General features: G+C 44.9%; 2 protein-coding genes across 6 annotated transcripts; one reads left to right on the forward strand and one right to left on the reverse strand.

Annotated features, from left to right (window-relative positions):
- The first annotated feature begins 2542 nt into the window (after window positions 1–2542).
- Window positions 2543–9254, forward strand: esrrd (estrogen-related receptor delta). Of its 2 annotated transcripts, XM_021587471.2 has the most exons (7): window positions 2543–2750; window positions 3111–3532; window positions 4931–5047; window positions 5634–5744; window positions 5855–6016; window positions 6190–6459; window positions 8306–9254. In XM_021587471.2, exons 1-7 carry the CDS (start codon window positions 2692–2694, stop codon window positions 8548–8550), a joined length of 1386 nt encoding a protein of 461 aa, XP_021443146.2. In that variant the 5' UTR covers window positions 2543–2691; the 3' UTR covers window positions 8551–9254. The 2 variants fall into 2 exon arrangements, with proteins under 2 accessions (XP_021443146.2, XP_021443147.2); XM_021587472.2 differs by lacking the exon at window positions 3111–3532 and having other exon boundaries at window positions 2557–2750.
- shkbp1 (SH3KBP1 binding protein 1) lies at window positions 9158–20345 on the reverse strand. Of its 4 annotated transcripts, none has more exons than XM_021587470.2 (18): window positions 20136–20335; window positions 19884–19916; window positions 19752–19805; window positions 19534–19579; window positions 19363–19436; window positions 19196–19254; window positions 19001–19081; window positions 18680–18850; window positions 16721–16811; window positions 16416–16606; window positions 16104–16219; window positions 15799–15886; window positions 15529–15645; window positions 14876–15064; window positions 14469–14624; window positions 14063–14344; window positions 13825–13957; window positions 9158–12985 (listed from the first exon to the last, which is right to left on the reverse strand). In XM_021587470.2, exons 6-18 carry the CDS (start codon window positions 19230–19232, stop codon window positions 12319–12321), a joined length of 2319 nt encoding a protein of 772 aa, XP_021443145.2. In that variant the 5' UTR covers window positions 19233–19254; window positions 19363–19436; window positions 19534–19579; window positions 19752–19805; window positions 19884–19916; window positions 20136–20335; the 3' UTR covers window positions 9158–12318. The 4 variants fall into 4 exon arrangements, with proteins under 4 accessions (XP_021443145.2, XP_021443144.2, XP_021443143.2 ...); XM_021587469.2 differs by having other exon boundaries at window positions 19884–19960; XM_021587468.2 differs by lacking the exon at window positions 19884–19916 and having other exon boundaries at window positions 14876–15046; window positions 20136–20345.
- Window positions 20346–20781: the final 436 nt, after the last annotated feature.

Genomic DNA, 20781 nt, shown 5'->3' on the forward strand with positions numbered 1-20781 from the left:
ATTTAACCTGTCTCCTCCCCTTCATCTACTCTTACTGATGGGGATTTAACAAGTGACATCAATGAGGGATCATAGCGTTCAACTGGATTCACCTGGTCAATCTATGTCATGGAAATAGCAGGTGTTCTTAATGTTTTGTACACTCAGTGTATTTCACTCAGCCTTAAAACATGTAGTCACTATGGAGCCTCTATTAAATGACCACTAAAGCAGTAAGAGTACCTTATAAACAGGCATTAGTAGTATTACAGTTGTGTTACAATGTAAGCCTGTTACAATGTAATGATATGGAATCAGGGACCAGATGAGATAACAGTAGGCTCCTGTTCCGCTGGCTCCATCACACAGAGAGAGGGAGAGAAAAGGAGAGAGAGTTTAGTCCTGTCTGTACCATTGACCTGTACTGTGACAGAGCATGAAAACTGGTCCCAGGCCTCACTACACTCCCAGGGAGCTACAGTATCACTTGATTTCACCCACTAGCACTGATGGTGCTGTTTGTGTTAACAGGGTCAACTGAGTCTCTCTCTCTCTGTGTGTGTGTCCGTGTGGGGAGAGGGGTGGGGGCATCTTGCTGATGCAGCCGTTGTTGGATTAGGGCTGAGGAGGAATAAGAGAAGTGTCAGACTAGACAGTAATCCTATCTCCCTGTACTGGGGGCCTACTGTGGTCAGAACCGGGTCAGTGTGCTGCTGCGCTGTAATACATTTCACAGCTGGGGGATGACAAGGGCAGGGAATGTGTGCCAAAAGAGAAAATGCATCAGTGGTCCATTGTGGGAACCTTTCATCCCAAATCATTTGGAGATGGTGGATTACCATGTGTAAATATATCAGGAAACTGGCCAAAATCATATTTGTTTGGAAGAGCCACAAAAACATGATTTCATCGTGTATTGGTAAAATAATATGCAAATATATTGCTTCGTCTTTTTCTATAAGTTCCATTATTTTTATTTTTTGATCATCTATTTTGGAACAGTGTACACAATTCAAAGTGATGATGACCGCAATGGCTCACTTATTGGGATCCAGCTGTAATTCAGGTGAAGAGGGTATCTTGAGCCAAGCCTCGCTCTAACTTGAGTTCTTTGTGTCCTGATCTTTTCCACATTCTGATTGTGCCCACATTTTTGGACAGGTGTAGACCATCAAAAGATCACAATCACAATCAGATCATCCTGCCCACCTCCGGAGGTAGTCAGACACACAGTGTGTCTTTACAAGTGTAGACAGATCTGGACATAGAAACATTTTAAATCATAATTATTTTGCCCATTGAATAATTACATCAATATGTTTCTTACAATAAATAAATACAGATTATTTGGAAATAATAGCTGTGAAATAGTTTGCATAAAAGGGACCAGGAAATGTGGTCACAATGCAGACACAGTAGAAGGATAACAGAAACATATTAATACCATGGGTAGACACATTTCTGGAAATGTGCGCACAATCAGAATGCAGACAAGATCCGGACAAAGGACCCATGTTAACACCAGGTATAAACGGGGCTTGGGTGTCTGATGACTGGATTTGGATATTCTAGCTCCTCACAGGGTTTTCACACATCCGGGTTGTCCAAAAGTGCTGCTTCAGCACCCCTGCCAACGCACTGGCAATGGATGGCTCCTAATCCTCACCCTCCAGCCACCCTAACCCTCCTACCTAATCACCCCCTCCCCTCTCACCAGCTGTAAGCCCTGTCCTGTACATGTACCTGACCTACTGACAAGTTCCAAGTAAGAGTCCCCTCTCTCTTTCCACTCCCTCCCTCCACTCCCTTTATCTAGTCTAATTCTATCCCTTGGTTTTCCGGTTTGTTCTAATTCCCCCTGCCTGCCTCTCACTTTCGCTCTAGCTCACTTTACCTGACTTTCACAGGTTAACCATGCAAACTCACTTCAAAGAGAGAGGCCTATGTGGGGCTATGTGAGACTTGAAAATCTTAATTAGCATACTTCAGTAATAGTGATGCATTTTTGGTTCAGGAACTAGAATACTACTGTTACCAATATGCAATTTCTCGCTTTCAAAAGTGAGACTTTGCTGCTAGGAACAACAAATACCTGGAAGCAAAGAGGATGCCGTGTCCGTGAGTCTGGTCCGAGTGCTTTCTCTGTTTACACCAAACAGCATAAGAGGGAAATGCTGGTCCCACAATGACAGAGGTGAGGGAGAGAGGAGTCTGGAACACAGAAGAGCAATGGAAAAAATGACTAGTAAAATGCATTTAATGACAACTTACTAAAACCAACAGACATAGTGCATGGTGTTCCGTCATAAGCAATAACGTGTCATCTTATCACCTTACTTTGATAACACTTTGTCACAAAGAGGGAACAGTGAAAATCCTATTTTAACAAATCTTGTTCATACGTTGACGAGTGTATCATGTATAAACGTTAGCTTGTGTGTAATATGTAAATATGTATGCTAAACACAATATAAGTGAGAAGAGAATGAAACCATCAACAAACGTTCAGTGCTTGTCAAGGATTAGTCCGCCAGGCCCCGCCCCTTTCTAATGACACAGGACTTCACAGCTAAATAAACCTGCCGCTGTAACTTTGGCTCTTGTCTCAAGAGTCCTCCCTCTGTCACTATCTCTATACCGTTGGCTCCCAAACCAGGATACTAGAATACTATTACTACCTTGACACATCTCCTCGAGACTTTCTTCCTTGATATGGATCTAAAGGGTTTTTGCCTGAGTGAAAACGTCAATTTTCTCAGCCAGCACAACCAGTAAGAGTCATTGAGATTTATGTTCTTTTTTTGCCATTCCTATCATAGATACGTTTTTATTGGTCATTCATCTGATTGCCATCATTTGTTTGCTGTTCATGTGTGTTTGTTTTAATTAAAGCATTAGATAAGGCTTAATTTAGTTGTGTTTTAAAAAGTTATTATTATGTGTCTGTAGAATAAGTGCAACAGTTGATTTCCTCCATTGGGAACATGAATAGAGGTGGTGGTCCTTGAGGTGGCAGACAATCCTGGAGTCTGCATGCCACACTGTTATTGTAGCAGCTCACAGAATCCACAATGGGGTATTATTTCAGTGAGATTATATTTTTGTCATGATCATTTCAATTGTGCCATCAGCCTGTTGGTCTCCTCAAACACCGACGACGCTCCTTCACCAGATGATACATGTAACAAGACGGATCCACCCAGCCCTACCTTCGCCCTGGACAGCACCACGCCATTCAGTCCAAGCTCGGACAGCAGTGGATACAGTTTATTTTCACAGGGTCACTCGATGGACCCGGAATCCCCGAGTTCGAGCAGCAGCGGCAGCGTTGTCAGCGCAGCACCGGACACTAGCGGCGCAGCTAAATTTTGGTCGGAGCGCAGTTTGACGCTCTCGGCGCACGTTGACTCTATCCTCAAATGTGACTACCTATCGTCTCTGCGCCCTGGACCTAAAAGGCTGTGCCTAGTTTGCGGCGACTTTGCATCAGGATATCACTACGGAGTAGCGTCGTGTGAGGCATGCAAGGCTTTCTTCAAGAGGACAATTCAAGGTAAACAAAAGTGTATACGTTTTTGCAAAAAAACGGATAGAACATCAAATCAAGCCGTCTGTGATGGTGTGTGTTGCGTGCACTGTGTGCGAGCGTGCACGTGTGATACATTTAGGACATGACGAAGTTCTTGGCTAGATTATAATTAATAAAATAATCAATACTCTATTAGAGGGGGAAGCGCAAATTAGGCTGATTGCTGCATACACAGATTTCCAATAGTTATGTCAGCCGCAGACTCAGCTATGGGATTGCTTTTTGTGTGAAGACTCAATGTGCTCCATATTGGTTGATGTCCCCAGAAATTATTTATTGTCCCCCACGACGAATTCTGTGGATCTGTCTCCGTCCGTTCGTACGTTCGTCACACGCGACAGGCCTATCTCAGACAGCACTGGTCCGATTTTGACGAAACTTGGGTGAATGATGCGTCTTGCCATAGATATCTGATTTCTTAATAGAATCCGAAATATTGGATTTTTGCTCTCTGAAACTAGAGAGAATTATTCTCTGCTCAAGTGTTCCAAAATAACTGACGCATGATATTCATCTAGTGACGCCTGATGCATTAATGACTGATTTTCAACAATATTTTACTATGTGCCTAATTTCAAGTATGCTTACAGTTGAATGAAAATTACTTTATCTAATTATTTTATTCTCATTTATCAAAAGTGGATTTTCATAATGCGTTCTTTTAGCAATTGTGGCCTTCAAAGTGTGAACATGCAGATAAACGTGTTATTGTGCCTAAAACACCACACAACACATTTACATTTCCCGTGAAAGGCAATCTGAAGAGGTGCCAATCTCCTGTTAAAAAATAATCTCAGAGCCTCTTGGGACAGGGGAGGGTTTAGGGGGAAGCTCATTGATTGAGGGCCCTTGGCCCCTAGATCACCCCCAGATCCAGACCCGCTTGTCTGGGTATAGATGGGTGGGAGAAATTAGTCAATACTCTATTAAATCCCTTTTTGTCTTGTGTGAGGCCAAACGTTATAACACTTGTGGTGGGAGTTAGGCTCAGTGTGAAATAACCAATCAATATCTGTATTTTGTCTGGGCTTCTATTGATTGCTGTGTGAAAGCTCAGGGTGCCAGCGAGCACAGAGGCAATTGACATTTTTCATGGTGCCACAGACAGTGAAACTCAGTTAACCACCAGATGGCAAGGGTAAGCCATGGTGGCACACCCCCTAAACACACACTTTGTTTTACAGCATGACAATTTCACCTTTAGGCTGACTGAAAAGTTAAGCATCAAGAATGCACTGTAAGAAAGACACTGTAAAATGCAGTATCACCTTTTGGATGACATTATTGCGACATTGGCCTTGCTGACTGGTAACCTCAAGTATCCAGGGGGTGTAAACAGAGCTGTGCTTTCTGTGTTTCCAGGTAACATTGACTACAGCTGCCCTGTGATGAACGATTGTGAGATCACCAAGCGTCGGAGGAAGTCGTGCCAAGCGTGCCGCTTCCAGAAGTGCCTGCGTGCCGGCATGATGAAGGAAGGTGAGACTTGATGACCAACTCATCTCAATGGAATCACTTGGCTCAATAAATGGACATGCTTAAGCGTACAGGCCCACAGAGCACGTACAGCCTGAAGTAGAGTTTCAAATTACTCAACCTCTTTTTGTATTTATATTTATTAAGGATCCCAATTAGCTGCTGCCAAGGCAGCAGATACTGCACTCTTCCTGGGGTCCAGCAACATTAAGGCTGTTATATACAATTTGAAATATTACATGACGTTACATTTCCCTCAGGCCACTACTCAACTACCACATATCCACAATACAAAACCCATGTGTACGTGTGTGTAGAATACGTGTCTTATCGTGTGTGTGTGTGTGTGTGTGTGTGTGTGTGTGTGTGTGTGTGTGTGTGTGTGTGTGTGTGTGTGTCTCTTCACAGTCCCCGCTGTTCCATAAGGTGTATTTGCATCAGTTACCTGATGTGGAATAGAGGTCCATGTGGCCATGGCTCTATCTATTACCACTGTGCACCTTCCATTGTCTGTTCTTGACTTGGGGATTGAGGATCAATCAATGAGGAAACATGATGATCACTGAGAATCGTGTTTGTGTCACTACAGGTGTTCGCATGGACCGAGTCAGAGGAGGACGTCAGAAGTACAAGAGAAGGGGGGACTCTGGCCTCTCTCTTTATACGAAGGCCCCAGACACACACCCTGTCAAGTCCAACGGTGTGTACCCTTTGTCGTGCAACACTCACACACTCCAATAAGAGCCGTGTCAGTCACAAACGGGAGTACATAAGAGTACATTACTAATATATCTGTTTGACCTCTTTTAGGAAACAAAGTGATCTCCCAGCTCCTCTTGAAAGAGCCAGCCCCCCTGTGTGCCACGCCTGACAACTCAACCAATGATGACAACCTTAAAGCCCTGCTGACGCTGTGTGACCTCCTAAACAGGGAACTCCTGGTCATGATTGGCTGGTCAAAGCATATCCCAGGTACCCACTTCTGTTGCTCTTGTATGTCTTGTTAAATAAGCATGAGTCCCTTAAATAAAGGTTAAATAAAAAATACTATGCAATGCCATTTTACACTGGTACAAATGGACAAGGTAAACTTTTTATACTGTGAGAACCTATGGAGTGTTACGTTTCCATATTTGCCCTTCCAGGCTTCTCTGCCCTTTCATTGGTGGACCAGATGGCCCTGCTGCAGAGTGGTTGGATGGAGACACTGGTCTTGTCAGTGGTGTTTCAGTCTCTGGGCTATGGGGAGGAGCTGGTGTTTGCTGGGAACCTGCGTCTGGACCAGGCCCAGTGCAGAGCGGCAGGACTCTCTGACCTCTACACCGCCCTGAGACAGCTGACCACCAAGTACCAGCAGATGAACCTGAGCCAAGAGGAGGTGGTCACTCTCAAGGCTATGGCCCTCGCCAACTCCGGTACTAACTACATGGCATGCACTGGATATCTGTTATCAGTAGTTTGGTGTTGTCAGCTGTGATAGAGCAGACTTAAGAGACGTACACTACCAGTCAAAAGTTTTAGAACACCTACTCATTCAAGGGTTTTTCATTATTTGTACTATTTTCTACATTGTAGAATAATAGTGATGACATCAAAACTATGAAATAACACATATGGAATCATGTAGTAACCAAAAAAGTGTTAAACAAACCAAAATATATTTTATATTTGAGATTCTTCAAATAGCCACCCTTTGCCCTGATGACAGCTTTGCACACTCTTGGCATTCTCTCAACCCGCTTCACCTGGAATGCTTTTCCAACCGTCTTGAAGGAGATCCCACATATGCTGAGCACTTGTTGGCTACTTTTCCTTCACTCTGCGGTCCAACTCATCCCAAACCATCTCAATTAGGTTGAGTTTGTGGGATTCCAAGACTCCCCTAAAATCTATTCTAATTCCAGGTTGTAAGGCAACAAAATAAGAAAAATGCCAAGGGAGGCGAATACTTTTGCAAGCCACTGTACAATCCCTCTTAGAAAACATTATAAGTGTGGCAGAACTACCAAAAAGATATGCTACTATCTAACCTGCCTGGCTACTGCATACAATAATTAATTGTGTTAAATTCAGCTTTCAATCTACTACACCGTCCTCAGGCAGTCCGACATACAGCCACTCCTTCAGGACTGTGGGGAGAGTTAGGGCTCTATTCAATCCATATCGTGGAAGTTCAGCGTTGCAGCGGGATTGAAATGTAAAAGTAATGTTCCCGCGTTAGCAGAGACTGTATTCACGGTAAGCGCTGCATATGTCGGCTCAATTACCTTCACATTTCTATCACACAATCTTTAACGATTCGACGATATTGACTGAATAAAGCCCCCAAGTGTGATCCACAGTGCCTTTCCCTCGGGTTGTGTCCTTTAAAAAACACTTTTTCTCCAGGGTCAGGTTCCCCTAGCAGGGCAAGCCTGTTAAATGATGGTCAATGACTTGAAAAGCCGCTAGCTGTCAGGGAATAAATGAGTGGCTAGCCCCCCCATATTGGCAAACGGCCCTCACATGTCCTGTATTTTAGCAACGACATTCTCACAGCATTACCCAAGTCAGTATCAGCCCTCCACTTAAATTCTAATTTTTAACTACTATTAATACATTTGATATGACTAACGTTGTATTTTGTTTGTTAGGGGTCATTCTGTGAACTCATGTTATACTACATACTTTTGTGCCGACAACAACTAAATCTATGCATTTTAGTTGAATAATAGTTATTCAATCACTTCTGTATAAACTGGCACTCTTCAGACCCCCATGACAGAGAGAGGGGAGGTCTAGGTCTCTGCCAAATCTGTTCTCCAACACCCACTTCTCTCACCCCTCCCCTCCCCGCTGTGGTTCCCCAGACCCCAGCAAGTGAAAACTGATCAATATCCGACAGTGAGAAGGCTGCTTCTGCCCTCATCCCTAACCAATAAATCCATCTGCCCCGCAAATTATCACAGGAATTCAGAAATCCATTTGGCGAGTCTGGCTGCGTTAGCCAGACACACCGGGGCAGTCACACCGCCTGAGGTGGCTAGAAGGATCAGAGGAGGGAGCTTTTGTTTTTACATTTACAGTCCTTTCAGGAAAAATTAGGGTTGGCCGCATGCAACTTAGCCTTGGCCCGTCCATTATCCCTCGATGGAGAAACAAATGAGGTGGACAATGAGATCTGACATGCTGTCATGCTGAAACAAGGGGAGGTTTAACACCCGATTCCACCCACACCCAAACACCCACAGGCCTCGCTTGACCTTGTCTCTCCCCGCTCAGATGCAGAGAACCTGGAGAATGCGGAGGCAGTGCAGCAGTTCCAGGACGGACTCCATGAGGCCCTGCAGGAGTACGAGAGCTCCCAGCACACAGCAGAGCTCCACCGGGCAGGCAAGCTTCTCATGACCCTTCCCCTGCTCCGGCAGACTGCCAACCGCGCCGTGGACACCTTCTGTAGACTCCACCTGGAGGGCCGCGTGCCCATGCACAAACTCTTCCTGGAGATGCTGGACGCCAAAATATGACTGTTCCACTACACCTAACCTCCCATTGGTCCCCACAAACCTTAACCAGGTGCCCCATTGAAGGGTCAGAAGTTCAGGGCTTGGTGGTTCGCAGTTTTATGACAAGCCATGGTGTCATGGAACAAGACTGACTTATAAGTCAAGGGCTCTATTCAATCCGTGTCGCAGGAAGTTCAACGTTAAAGTGTGATTGAAATTTAAAGGCAATGTTCCCGCATTAGCGGCGACTGCATTCACTGTAAACTTTTGTCTATGTCAGCTCAATCGGAAATTACCTTTACAACGCTATCGTGCAATCTATAAAGACTGAATAGTATAGTATAGCATATTTTTGAGGTACTTTTTCAGAGGAGAGTATGTACAAATGTTTTCTTATATCATGGCGATTTTCGAGCCATGATATTCAGTCAATATGAAAGGATGTGAAAACATAATAGCACTATGGTTATTGACGATGCATTCTGGTAGCTAGAGACCACATAGCCAAATGCCTCCAAGCAGTTAGCCAGGCTGAACCAAACTATTAGTACTGCTATCATTACAAACAGCACATTCTTCTGACTTCCCTGCCTTACCATACTGTACTAAGGTGCGACGCCATTTTGTATTTTATTTATGTATTTATTTATTACACGATCGCTGTACAAAGACATGAACTGCTTTCATACTAGCATGTATGCTTTTGAATAAAATGCTTTTGGAATTAAATGTGTTTATAGAGTGTGACAGACATTGCAGTGTGAACATTGCATTTCATGTTGAGCCAAAAAGTAGGCTCACTGTAATTAGTTAGTTGTATTCGATTAATGGAGACCAGATTAGAAAAAGTACAGCCATAAAAGCTAGGAGGTGTGACTAACTGGAGGGTACTGTATATGAAATGCACTCAGCATCCTTGGGTAACATTTTGCTGCTGATAAAGCAATCCCACTGTTGCCAAAATTATGACTGTTATTGTTAGTTAATGGACAGACAGATATACTTTGTACAGAGACATAACATTGAATGTTTTACATTTCCATTCAAAATGGTTTATTTTTATATAGTCAGAAAATGTACAAAAACATGGGATATTGGGTTAAATGACTGCCTTTGGTTTCGTACAATTCCTAACCCATTGGGGAAGATAGAAAAACACAGGTACGTGAGGCACTGGGTTGTGATCTGGAAGACGACTCGAAAAAGAATGGTCAATCGGTCAGATGTAACGAAACATGGACGATAAAAGTTACCATTGATCTATAGATTCTCCATTGTTTCCTCTTCAAGAGTCACCACTGTTGATACTGCGTGTACAGTAGGCTTGTAGATTAATTTAAGCTACAGAGAGCCAACAGTAGTGCAAAACAAGAAGACTGAAAGAAATCTGTAGAGGATATCAGAAAAGTTTAGAAGGTGTGGGCCTATACATCACTTCAGCCTGCAAGCCCGTGCTGGTGGAACCCAGTGTTGGGTAGACTACTACATGTCTTTACATTTCTCTTAAAGGGCAACTTCACCACTTTTCAACCAAATCATCAAAAGTTTAAACATTTTAAAAACAGTGATTTTCAAACACAGAGGTTCACCGTGGGGAGCAAGGAAATACTCTCCCTTGGGCTAGAGACTCGTTGCAGGTTTTGAAAATCACTTTTTTCCCTTTAATCCTACACTGTGATGTCAGAGAAACATTTTTAAAATATTTTTAACCACAGATAATAGAAACGAGGCATTTTCACATACGTAGACTCTGGTTTGGTGCTGAAGAATGAGGTTGAAAAATTCCCTTTTAATTCAAATAACCATGACATTCCTGCCACTTGACAGGTGTATCAATACGCTGATTAAACAGCATGATCATTACACAGGTGCACCTTGTGCTGGGGAATAGAAAAGGCCACTTTACAATGTGCAGATGTGTCACAACACAATGCCACAGATGTCTCAAAATTTAGATGGAACGTGCAATTGGCATGCTGACAGCAGGAACGTCCACCAGAGATTTGAACGCTAATTTTTCTACCAGAGGTGAGCATTTTCTCACTGAAGTCGGTTACAATGCCGAACTGCAGTCAGGTCAAGACCCTGGTGAGGACGAAGAGCACACAGATGAGCTTCCCTGAGACGGTTGATAGTTTGTGCGGAAATGTTATTATTTGGTTGTGCAAACCCAGTTTCATCAGCTGTCCAGGTGGCTGGTCCCAGACAATCCCGCAGTTGAAGGAGCCAGATGTGGAGGCATGGGCTAGCATGGTTACACGTTGTGAGGCCAGTTGGACGTACTGCCAAATTCTCTGAAACGACGTTGGAGGCGGCTTATGGTTTGCACAGCCAAATAATTAAATTTCCGCATAAACTGTCAGAAACCGTCTAATGGAAGCTCATCTGCGTGCTCATCATCCTCACCAGGGTCTTGACCTGACTGCAGTTTGGCATCGTAACCGACTTCAGTGAGAAAATGCTCACCTTTTGATGACCACTGGCACCATGGAGAAGTGTGCTCTTCACAGATTAATCCCGGTCTCAACTGTACTGGGCAGATGGCAGACAGCATATATGGTGTCGTGTGGGCGAGTAGTTTGCTGATGTCAACGTTGTGAACAGAGTGCCCCATGGTGGAGGTGGAGTTATGGTATGGGCAGGCAGAAGCTACAGACAACGAACACAACTGCATTTTATCGATGGCAATTTGAATGCACTGTGAGAGGAGCTATAGGAGGACAGGCTCATTGTAATGGCTCAAATGGAATGAATAGAAATGAGTCAAACATGTGTTTCCATACATTTGATACTGTCCTATTTATTCCATTCCAGCCATTACAAAGAGCCTGTCTTCCTCCCACCAGCCTACACTGATGCACAACGATACAGTGACGAGAACCATTGTCGTGCTATTCTGACATCTCATGTTTCAGCGTGATAATACACAGCCTCACCTCGCAAGGATCTGTACATAATTCCTGGAAGCTGAAAATGTCCCAGTTCTTCCATGGCCTGCATACTCACCAGACATGTCACTCATTGAGCATGTTTGGGATGCTCTGGATCGATGTGTACGACAGCGTGTTCCAGTTCCTGCCAATCTGCTGGTACTTGGTCAGCTGTCTCAGGGCGGTGTAGAGGTCAGAGAGTCCTGCCGCTCTGCACTGGGCCTGGTCCAGACGCAGGTTCCCAGCAAACACCAACTCCTCCCCACAGCCATTGAAGAGGAGTGGGAGAATAGTCCACAATCAACAGCCTGATCAACTATGCGAAGTTGTGCTGCACAAGAAAAATGTTGGTCACACCAGATACTGACTGGTTTTCTGATCCACAACCCTACCTTCCTTTTAAAGGTATCTGTAAACAACAGATGCATATCTGTATTCCCAGTCATGTAAAATCTATAGATTAGGGCCTAATTAATTTATTTTAAATGACTGATTTCCTTATATGAACTGTAACTCAGTAAAATCTCTGAAATTGTTACATGTAGCATTAATATTTTTGTTCAGCGTAATTGAATAAAATGCACTGCTCTACCAAATGCAACAGAACACATTCATACATGGCTGGAGTTATAATTTGTATCACCAATACATTGACCATTTGGATATATTGTATACGACTCTTGCCTACGTCACAGCTGGCCTTTTTGAAAACAGAGGAATGACATTTGATATGGATCCTTGATGCTAAACAAGGAAAAGTCCATAAATATTACAATATGTGCCGTCACTAAACTGCACATGCTCAGGAACACAAAACGCGTCCTTTGTTAGTCCACTCACTCATACATCACAGAGCCAGTCAGAAGCTGGTCTCATTCATAGGGGGTTTAGGACTGGTGGGGGGCACAGGGGAGGAGCTCTCTGGGGTGGCTGCTGCAGCCTCAGGGGGCGGTGCTTCTGTAGTAGGGGAGGTGTCAGCTCGACGAGGTGACACAGGGGTCTGGGAGCGGGTTGGACTAACGATTGTAGCAGGGGCAGGGCTGGGTGAGGTGGGCTGTGGCCGACGCAGTGATGAAGACAAAGACGAGGCGGGAGAGGCTGCAGGGGGGATGGAGAAAGAGGCGGGGGTCCGTAGGCCCAGTCTAGCCTCCAACTCTGAGCATGCGGCCAGGCTGCGCCGCGTGCCCACCTCAGCCCCTCCTGCAGAGTCCGAGACCTTGGCAAGCTCCTGACAACGTTCCACGAAGCTGCCCCTGCGCAGAGACCCCATGCCACCGTCCCGGTCTCTGTCCTGGAGGGCGGTGCGGCTGGGCCGGGGGCTGCCACTGCTGCCGAGGGAAGCCTGGCTCAGACCCAGGTGGTGGGGCTGGAGGCCCAACCCCACCATGGAGAGATTCATATCCCGGGGTTTGGTGAGGGGCACCGGAGGAGCCTGACGGGGCAGGCTACCAGAGAAGGGACCCGAGTTGCTCACACCTCCTCTGGTCCCGCGCTCCCTGGAGCTCTCACTCAGCTGGGACTGCAAACTGCAGAGAGAAGATAAACAGAGATAATATGATCAGTGGCATGTAGATGAAAAAAAACAAAAGAAACATGCTTTGTAATGTATTAGTAAGAACTAATGTGGTATATTGCTCAATTTCATTAACCAAAATATCAGATGAGACAAAATGTTCAGCTGCCCCTTTAAGGGTGGAAGGCTACCATGGTAACGGGGCTACTGGAGTCATGTAAGTCTGTAAGTTTTGGGATGTGACTAGTAGGACAGAGCGTCGACAGCGTCTCTTCACTATCAGTTGAAGCAGCAGATTTTAGCTAACACTGAAAAACAACTGCGCTTGTGAAGAAAACAATGTGAACACGAGGACAAAGTCTCACTTTGCTAACTTGAGTAAATTAGACCAACTTTTATGCTTGTGCCAGTGCCTCCAAAAATGAATCTATCAGCGACTCACTCACAGTGCGTGAAGCTGTTGCTGCGTGAGGTGGAATGTAGGATTCCTATTTCTTTGTGCGATTGGCAGCCATGAAACTAAACAGCAGGAATACTGTACTTTGAAAACAGCTACTTTTTCCTGCTACAAATCGCAACTCGCACACACATGCTCATACTTGACTATTTTTTTATTCACAAACGCAAATGTAATTCTCACATTGTAGAGCCATGCCAATTGACCACCCAACATGGCTGGTGAAGTAGATGTTCTTATCCGCCAATACCTAAATCTACCCGCATTTGGTGGGTGGCGGGTGTTCATTTTATGCCCTGAATATGATGTAATCTTGCAAAAAGGGAGAGCATCAGTGAGTTAACATATGAAGCTGTATGGGGACATGTAGCAGGTGCCAATGGTGGCTGGTGTACCTGGAGGTGGAGGCTCGGGGGGTGGAGGAGTGGGTGAAGGAGGCAGCGGGACTCATGTCGGGCGTACGGGTCAGAGCCAGGTCACACTGGTCCAACAGCTCCAGGAGCTCCTCCTCTGTGGGGCCGCCCAGCGCTGAGGGACAACCAGATAGAGAACCCAATGTCTATGACACATCACTTAACAAAAAGCAACAACAAAAAAAAGGTCAACACAAAAAGCCACGCGGGTCGTCTTTACCCCTGATGTCCACTTTCCCTGCGATCTCCATGGCGGTGGTCAGGTCCCACATCTGGATGCTACCGTTGGCGTGGCCACTGAAGAGGTAGCGGCGGGGACGTGAGCCGATGCGACTGGACCCCTCGCACTCGTGCACCATGAAGGAGGTGATGGAGGTGCCGTCCACAGAGCGCACCTCGCACACCCTCTTCCCGTTGGACGAGAGGCGCACGTAGAGTCTGTCTGTGTCGGGGACGACCCTCTGGATAAACACCTGCTGGTCGTCTCGCTCGCCATACGGACCTGTTAAGAGAGGAGCGACGCTCGGTACGGACCATTGCAGTCCTTTCCCCATTGCATCTCTGAAATGTTCACTTCTTATTTAACATTTAAAACCAGTGTCCACTTTTGACACCTGTCTGCTCACCTATCTCAGTGCCGGCAGCACAGCCCCCGTGGCCGTCGATGTCCTCCAGGGAGAGGATCTTGAAGGAGGTGAGGGGGGTGGAGCCTGGCTGGGTGGAGATCATGCCCCTGAAGCGAGTCACCGTCCAGGTCCGCACGTGGTTGTTGTCTGCACACACTGACAACACGACACAACAGGGTTAGGCCCCAAAAAAACATCTGCATGACGGGCCCATCTTGCTGCTTTGTCAGCAGCGTCAATGTTTAACGTAATTGCTGTGTCAGCCAACATCCAAACATCAATCGATCGTTCCTAATGAGAAATGTAGCTAAATTAATGAATGTGCTTCATTAGCGGAGACGGTAGAATACGCCGAAAAATGAACAATCACCCCTAGAAGGTGGAGGCTCCCGGCCAACCTTTCTCACCTGATATGAGGTGTTTCTCAGAGAGCATGATCTTGGTGACGGGGCTGCGGTGGACTGAGAAGGTCTGGAAGAGCTGGGGCCCAGAGCCCACGGTCTCCGGGTGCTGCACTATGACCCGCACCGTGCCCGAGCTGGTCCCGTAGGCGATCTCGATCCAGTTGCCGCTGTCGCCTGACGACACATTGGGGACTTTTATCCCATACACCATTTTAGCCTCAACGCATGCTGTGTTATGTACCGTGCATATCAAGACATGGAAGTGGATAGTCAGCCGACAGACCCAAAAAGGTTAAGGTGAGGCATTAGGATCGAAATTGATTTAAGTTAGGGTTCATGTTAGGGAAGTGAGGTTAGGTTAAAGATCAGTTTAAAGGTCAGGCAAAGAGTTAGCGAAATGCCACCAGGAATCATTCAAAATCTGACAGTTGCCTATACAATTATACTGCCTATAAAATTACCATTGCTGACCATAAATGGCAAACAAGTTTTTCAGAAAATGATTTTTTAGCACCATGCATCTATTAAGATTGAATTTCCAATAACCACGATTGACTAATTGATACTTGTTAATCCTTAAAAAAAAATGTTTTAATAAAACGCAGGAAAAGCTATTAATTTCAGTGAAGTTCAAAATCGAAAACAGGCAGACATACTTGTTTTGGGCGTGAGGTAGACACTGAGAGCAGTGATGGCGTCCTCCGTGGGGTCGCGGTACAACTCTGTGACTAGGAGGTCATTGTCCTTCATCCTCAATGGAAACTTCTGAACATCTGTTGCCAAGATCACATCAATGAGAAGTCTATACTTTACAAGTGTATTCATATACTACAAACACAACTTGTGACTGCATTCTTCTATACAGAAAAACTATTTGAATAGTTTTCCATTATTGCGTCATAGGTAGAAAAGATGACTTCCCTTACCTATATAATATATGGACCCATTGTTACAGCCTAGAATTAGGAAGGAACCGGCAGTATCATAGCTATTAATGGGAGCCACATCTTGATTCTGAGAACGAAGACAAAAGGAAAACATGAACAACTGATGTACAATACACATATAATAATATATCGCATTTAGCCAACGCAACATTTTACACATGGGTGGCCCCGGGAATCGAACCCACAATCCTGGCGTTGCAAGGACCACATACATTATTACTACACATAATGTAATGTGTTCTGGTAACGTGACATTCTTACAGAATGTTTGGACACAACTTCACCTGCCAATGTTTGGTCACCGCATTCCATACTCCCACTTTCCCTGTGTGGCTGGTGGCAATCAGCTGGTTCGCCACGAAGAAGAGAGCCTCCACGGGGACATTCAGACTGAACACACCTGGAGGGAAGCAGGTTCAACGGAGACCTATTAGCACGGCCCTTACATAAACACCCACAACTACCTAGAAAAGTGGTCTCTTAAAATACTAAAGTCAACAAACGCTGAGTTAAAAACGACATCATAGCTATAATATTGGTTTTAAACACCTGCGCTTTACTTTTAGAGTTGCGAGTTCATCCGTTTGCAGACTGACCTATCTCGTTGCCGTTGCCGTCGGGACAGATAGTCCAGAGGATGATCTCTGTGCCCGAGGCCACGGCCACCATCTTGTCGTTGTCTCCCAGGGAGCCGCCCATCACCTTGGCGTTGAGCGCCACCCCGTCAATCACCCAGTCCAGGCGTGGGCTGGTGAACACCTGCTGCCAGCCCGTAGACTCCTTCACTCTGATGGACGAGGACGGCGCAGTTTAACACCCTTACTAACTGCCCTTACCCCCCCAAAAAATGACGGATTCATATGACGCTGTGATATCGTACACGGAAGTCCCGTGTTCTTACCGGTAACAAACAACAAACTGGGCATAAGCCACAGCGATCCAGTTGTGGTGGCCACAGATGATGCGGACCATGCCTGGGTCTGCAAGCTGAGCTGTGTCGGAAGGGAAAGAGGAACAGGGGTGGAGGAATGTGAACCCTCCTTTTTGATAATATTCCCTTAACAAATAAAATGGCTCCAGGTTACAGCTTTTACTTTTCAATACAGGGACCACCGACGGTTCACTCTAAACCCTAGCTGTCTCTGTGCACAGACCTGCACCGTGAGACTATCTGCGTCGGTTTGCACCGACTCCCCACACATCCAACCCCTTACACATAAACTTACAAAACAACACAGTCCTGCACGGTTCAGTTTTTTGGGGGGGAGCCACACTCGCTCGGCGCCAGCCCCGCCCAATATCCGACATCAGGACAGATTTTTCTCTGCAACCCGACCCACCCACATAGAATTATTAAGAGAGCTGATCCTTGACTCAATCAATTTATTTGATTGTTTTTATAACTCCAGAGTAATCGACAATTAGGCCATTCCCCGTTCCCTGCATGAATGAGTTTGTCTGCATCTCTATTCAACATTTGGATAAAATGAAACCATGCCATGAATTAAGAATGAAAATAAGAAGATAGGACTATCAAAGCAACACTTGACAACTCAAATTGCTTTGAAAAATAGACTTCAAATTCCCAAATGAAAGCCTATAGCCAACATAACAAAATACCCTGACATTCAATATGGGTTAGATAACCAACTAGTTTAATTGAAACTTAAATAAACATTTCCCAGAATTGAATAGGCTATAGGCTGCAACAATTGCTTGTAATAATTTAGTAGGCTACTCAAACTTTTACCAGCTGCAGATTGAAACTTTATATGGCCTGCATACGGTCTAAATGAACGATAGCCTGAATTAATGTAGCCTAATAATGAACTCCTCCGTTCCAAAAATACAGAATCTTAGGAGTAGATTCCTACAGGAAGATGCATTTTCTTTTTTACTAAATGGCTTGGTAAGTCACGGAATTTAACCAACTTTAAAGTTATTTTTCAAGAGAGTGGTGTGTGCGCAGGCAGCTCGAGATGATTTGATTGACAGCTGTCGAGTGATGGACGTTAGTCCCGCTTCAGAAGCGGCATTCCTTTACAGACAAGTAAAATACCCATTCAGCGGTGCTTCGAAAACTATCTCCAGAGAACGTTTCGTGTCGGCATTTAAAAAGTTGTAGTGTACCCAGACAAACAAACATGCCGTAGCCGAGGCGCTTTCAAGGGTATATGACTGCGGTAGATAAAACTACATTGCCCAGCTCTAACGGTGATAAATACGTAATAGGACCAATATTCTGCATTGTGAATTGACGTGGAATTTTATGATTTTATGAAAAACGTTGTTTTTTTTTATAAAGGCAGTTTAAACGTTAAGCGATAGAATGCATGTGACAAATGGAATCTACCTCTTCTATTACTTGTTATTTTTTACTTGACTCTTTCATTGTTATTATTGATATTGGTTGTACTGCACTGTCGAGGGAACTACCACATAAGCATTTTGCTGCACATTTTCAACATCAAATTTTACGAGTCACACACATATTTAACAGATGTTATTGCGGCGTGTAGCAAAAGGCTTGTAAAAATGTGCATGTTAAATGAGTATGTTAAATGTGCATGTTAAATGTGCATGTGAAATGGGCATGTGAAATGGGCATGTGAAATGGGCATGTGAAATGGGCATGTTAAATGGGCATGTTAAATGGGCATGTTAAATGGGCATGTTAAATGGGCATGTTAAATGGGCATGTTAAATGGGCATGTTAAATGAGTATGTTAAATGAGTATGTTAAATGAGTATGTTAAATGAGTATGTTAAATGAGTATGTTAAATGGGCATGTTAAATGGGCATGTTAAATGGGTATGTTAAATGGGTATGTTAAATGTGCATGTGAGTCCGAGGCCTTACCACCACTTATCCTCTCCTCCACCATTGCTTTACCCAGTATGCCCGCGTTGCCCAGGTTGGGTGGCATAGTGTTGCTGCGTCTCACTGGAGCGCTCTCCATGGGCAAGGCACGCCCACCCATATACTGAGGCCCCGCCACACTATGACGGTTCCGCCGCTTCGCCGGGTACACTGGTCCAGAGGAGGAGATGATCAGGAAATCAAACACACACACACACACGCACGCACACACACACACACGCACGCACACACACGCACGCACGCACACACACACTTTGCCTGCCCTTGAAGTGAAGTCAAATCTAGAGTAGATCAGCCTACCTGGAGGAGGGAGATAGCCATTGAAGAGCACATTTCCACAGGAGGATCGGTCCAGCTCGTCACAAAGCTGCAGCTTACGCACTGAGGAAGAGAAAAAAAGTAACCAAGGTGGAGACACTGACACACACACACAAAGAAAGAAAGACAGCCTCTCATTCACAGCTGTATTTGACTAGCTGCTGGCCATTTTCTTACCCAACGGCGTGATTCCATAGAACTCCGCTTCATGCATGAGCAGGTGCACATTTATGGACCTAAAAAGAAAGGTTAAGAAATCTAACTTGGGAAAACAACTTACCATCAAGGCTGAATATATATTTGACTTATTAAATGTAAACGAATGTAACAAGAGGAATCAGCACCTGGGAGACAACTCTTTGGTGCGCAGGAAGTTCAGTATGGGAGTAAAGAGAGATGGGTCCCGATCTATGAAGATCTGTGGGAGATGCAGTACATTACAAATGTGTTGTATGTAGGCCCAAGTGGTTGCCACTATCAAATAGTGTTATATATACACATCTATGACAACTTACCGCTCCAGTTTCATCCTTCAAGGTTGAGATCCTCCCACTTAGAAGACTGGCAGAGACAACACAACTCACTAGTTAGCATCACTTAGTAAGGTCTACAGCAAATGACCATATGCCATTACTATGTCCGGGTAAAGAATGAGTTGGAGTGAGTCATTATGAAGACACTTGTGACTTTAATAAAGGCATTGGCCTATGTCTCAAAATAAATAGCTACCTACCTTGAGAAAAAGGAGTCTGGGACCCATGCCAATGTCTGTTTGGAGGTGCTGAACCTGAAACAACACGATCACTCAAATGAGCATAGTTTGATCATGTTCAAAACCATTAAGAAGTTAGCAAGCGAACATTACCTTAGCTAGCTAGAGTTGCACGTTCCAGCCGCACTGTGAAGTCAGTAGCTAACGTTACTGTCAGAGAGATCGTTAAGCTGGAAAAATATTTAACTATGAATAGTTAGTTTGCTAACTTAGGACAATGTTACATATCTAGTTAGCTAGCTAGCCAGCCAGCAACTTTTAGATAGCTAACGTTAGTTAGCATCCACCAACAATAGCTTGCTGGTGGTAACTTAGCTAGCTATTCAAAGTAATCCCAGTCCTCACCTTTTTCCTCCAACGTTTAAATGGATAATGTCTCCGGTCCTTGCTATATTAGCCATATTTTAAAATGTGGGAATGTTCATGCATTGCCCACAAAGTAAATAATTGAGTTAATCCATCACAATAAGTATTTAGACAAAGACAACGTTAGCCACATAATTGTTTCTGCTGCAACTTCCTGAAAGCAGAACCTCTTACTGTGGTGTCTGACAGTCGACAACAACCAAATTGTCATCGCCACGGCGCCACCAGGTGTTCTGGAGTGCAAAGGACAGGCACAGTTTACCCAATCACTGTTTTTACAGTATATTTATTTAACTAGGCAAGTCAGTTAAGAACAAATTATTATTTACAATGATGGCCTAGAAACAGTGGGTTAATTGCCTTGTTCAGGGGCAGAACAACAGATGTTTACATTGTCAGCTCAGGGATTTGATCTAGCAACCTTTTGGTTGCTGGCGCAAAGCTCAAACCACTAGGCTACCTGCCGCCCAGTAGGCTACCTGGGCTACCTGCCGCCCAGTAGGCTACCTGCCGCCCAGTAGGCTACCTGCCGCCCAGTAGGCTACCTGCCGCCCAGTAGGCTACCTGCCGCCCAGTAGGCTACCTCTGCCGCCCAGTAGGCTACCTCTGCCGCCCAGTAGGCTAC

Source organism: Oncorhynchus mykiss, chromosome 27 (assembly GCF_013265735.2).
Source record: "Oncorhynchus mykiss isolate Arlee chromosome 27, USDA_OmykA_1.1, whole genome shotgun sequence".
Lineage (NCBI taxonomy): Eukaryota > Metazoa > Chordata > Actinopteri > Salmoniformes > Salmonidae > Oncorhynchus > Oncorhynchus mykiss.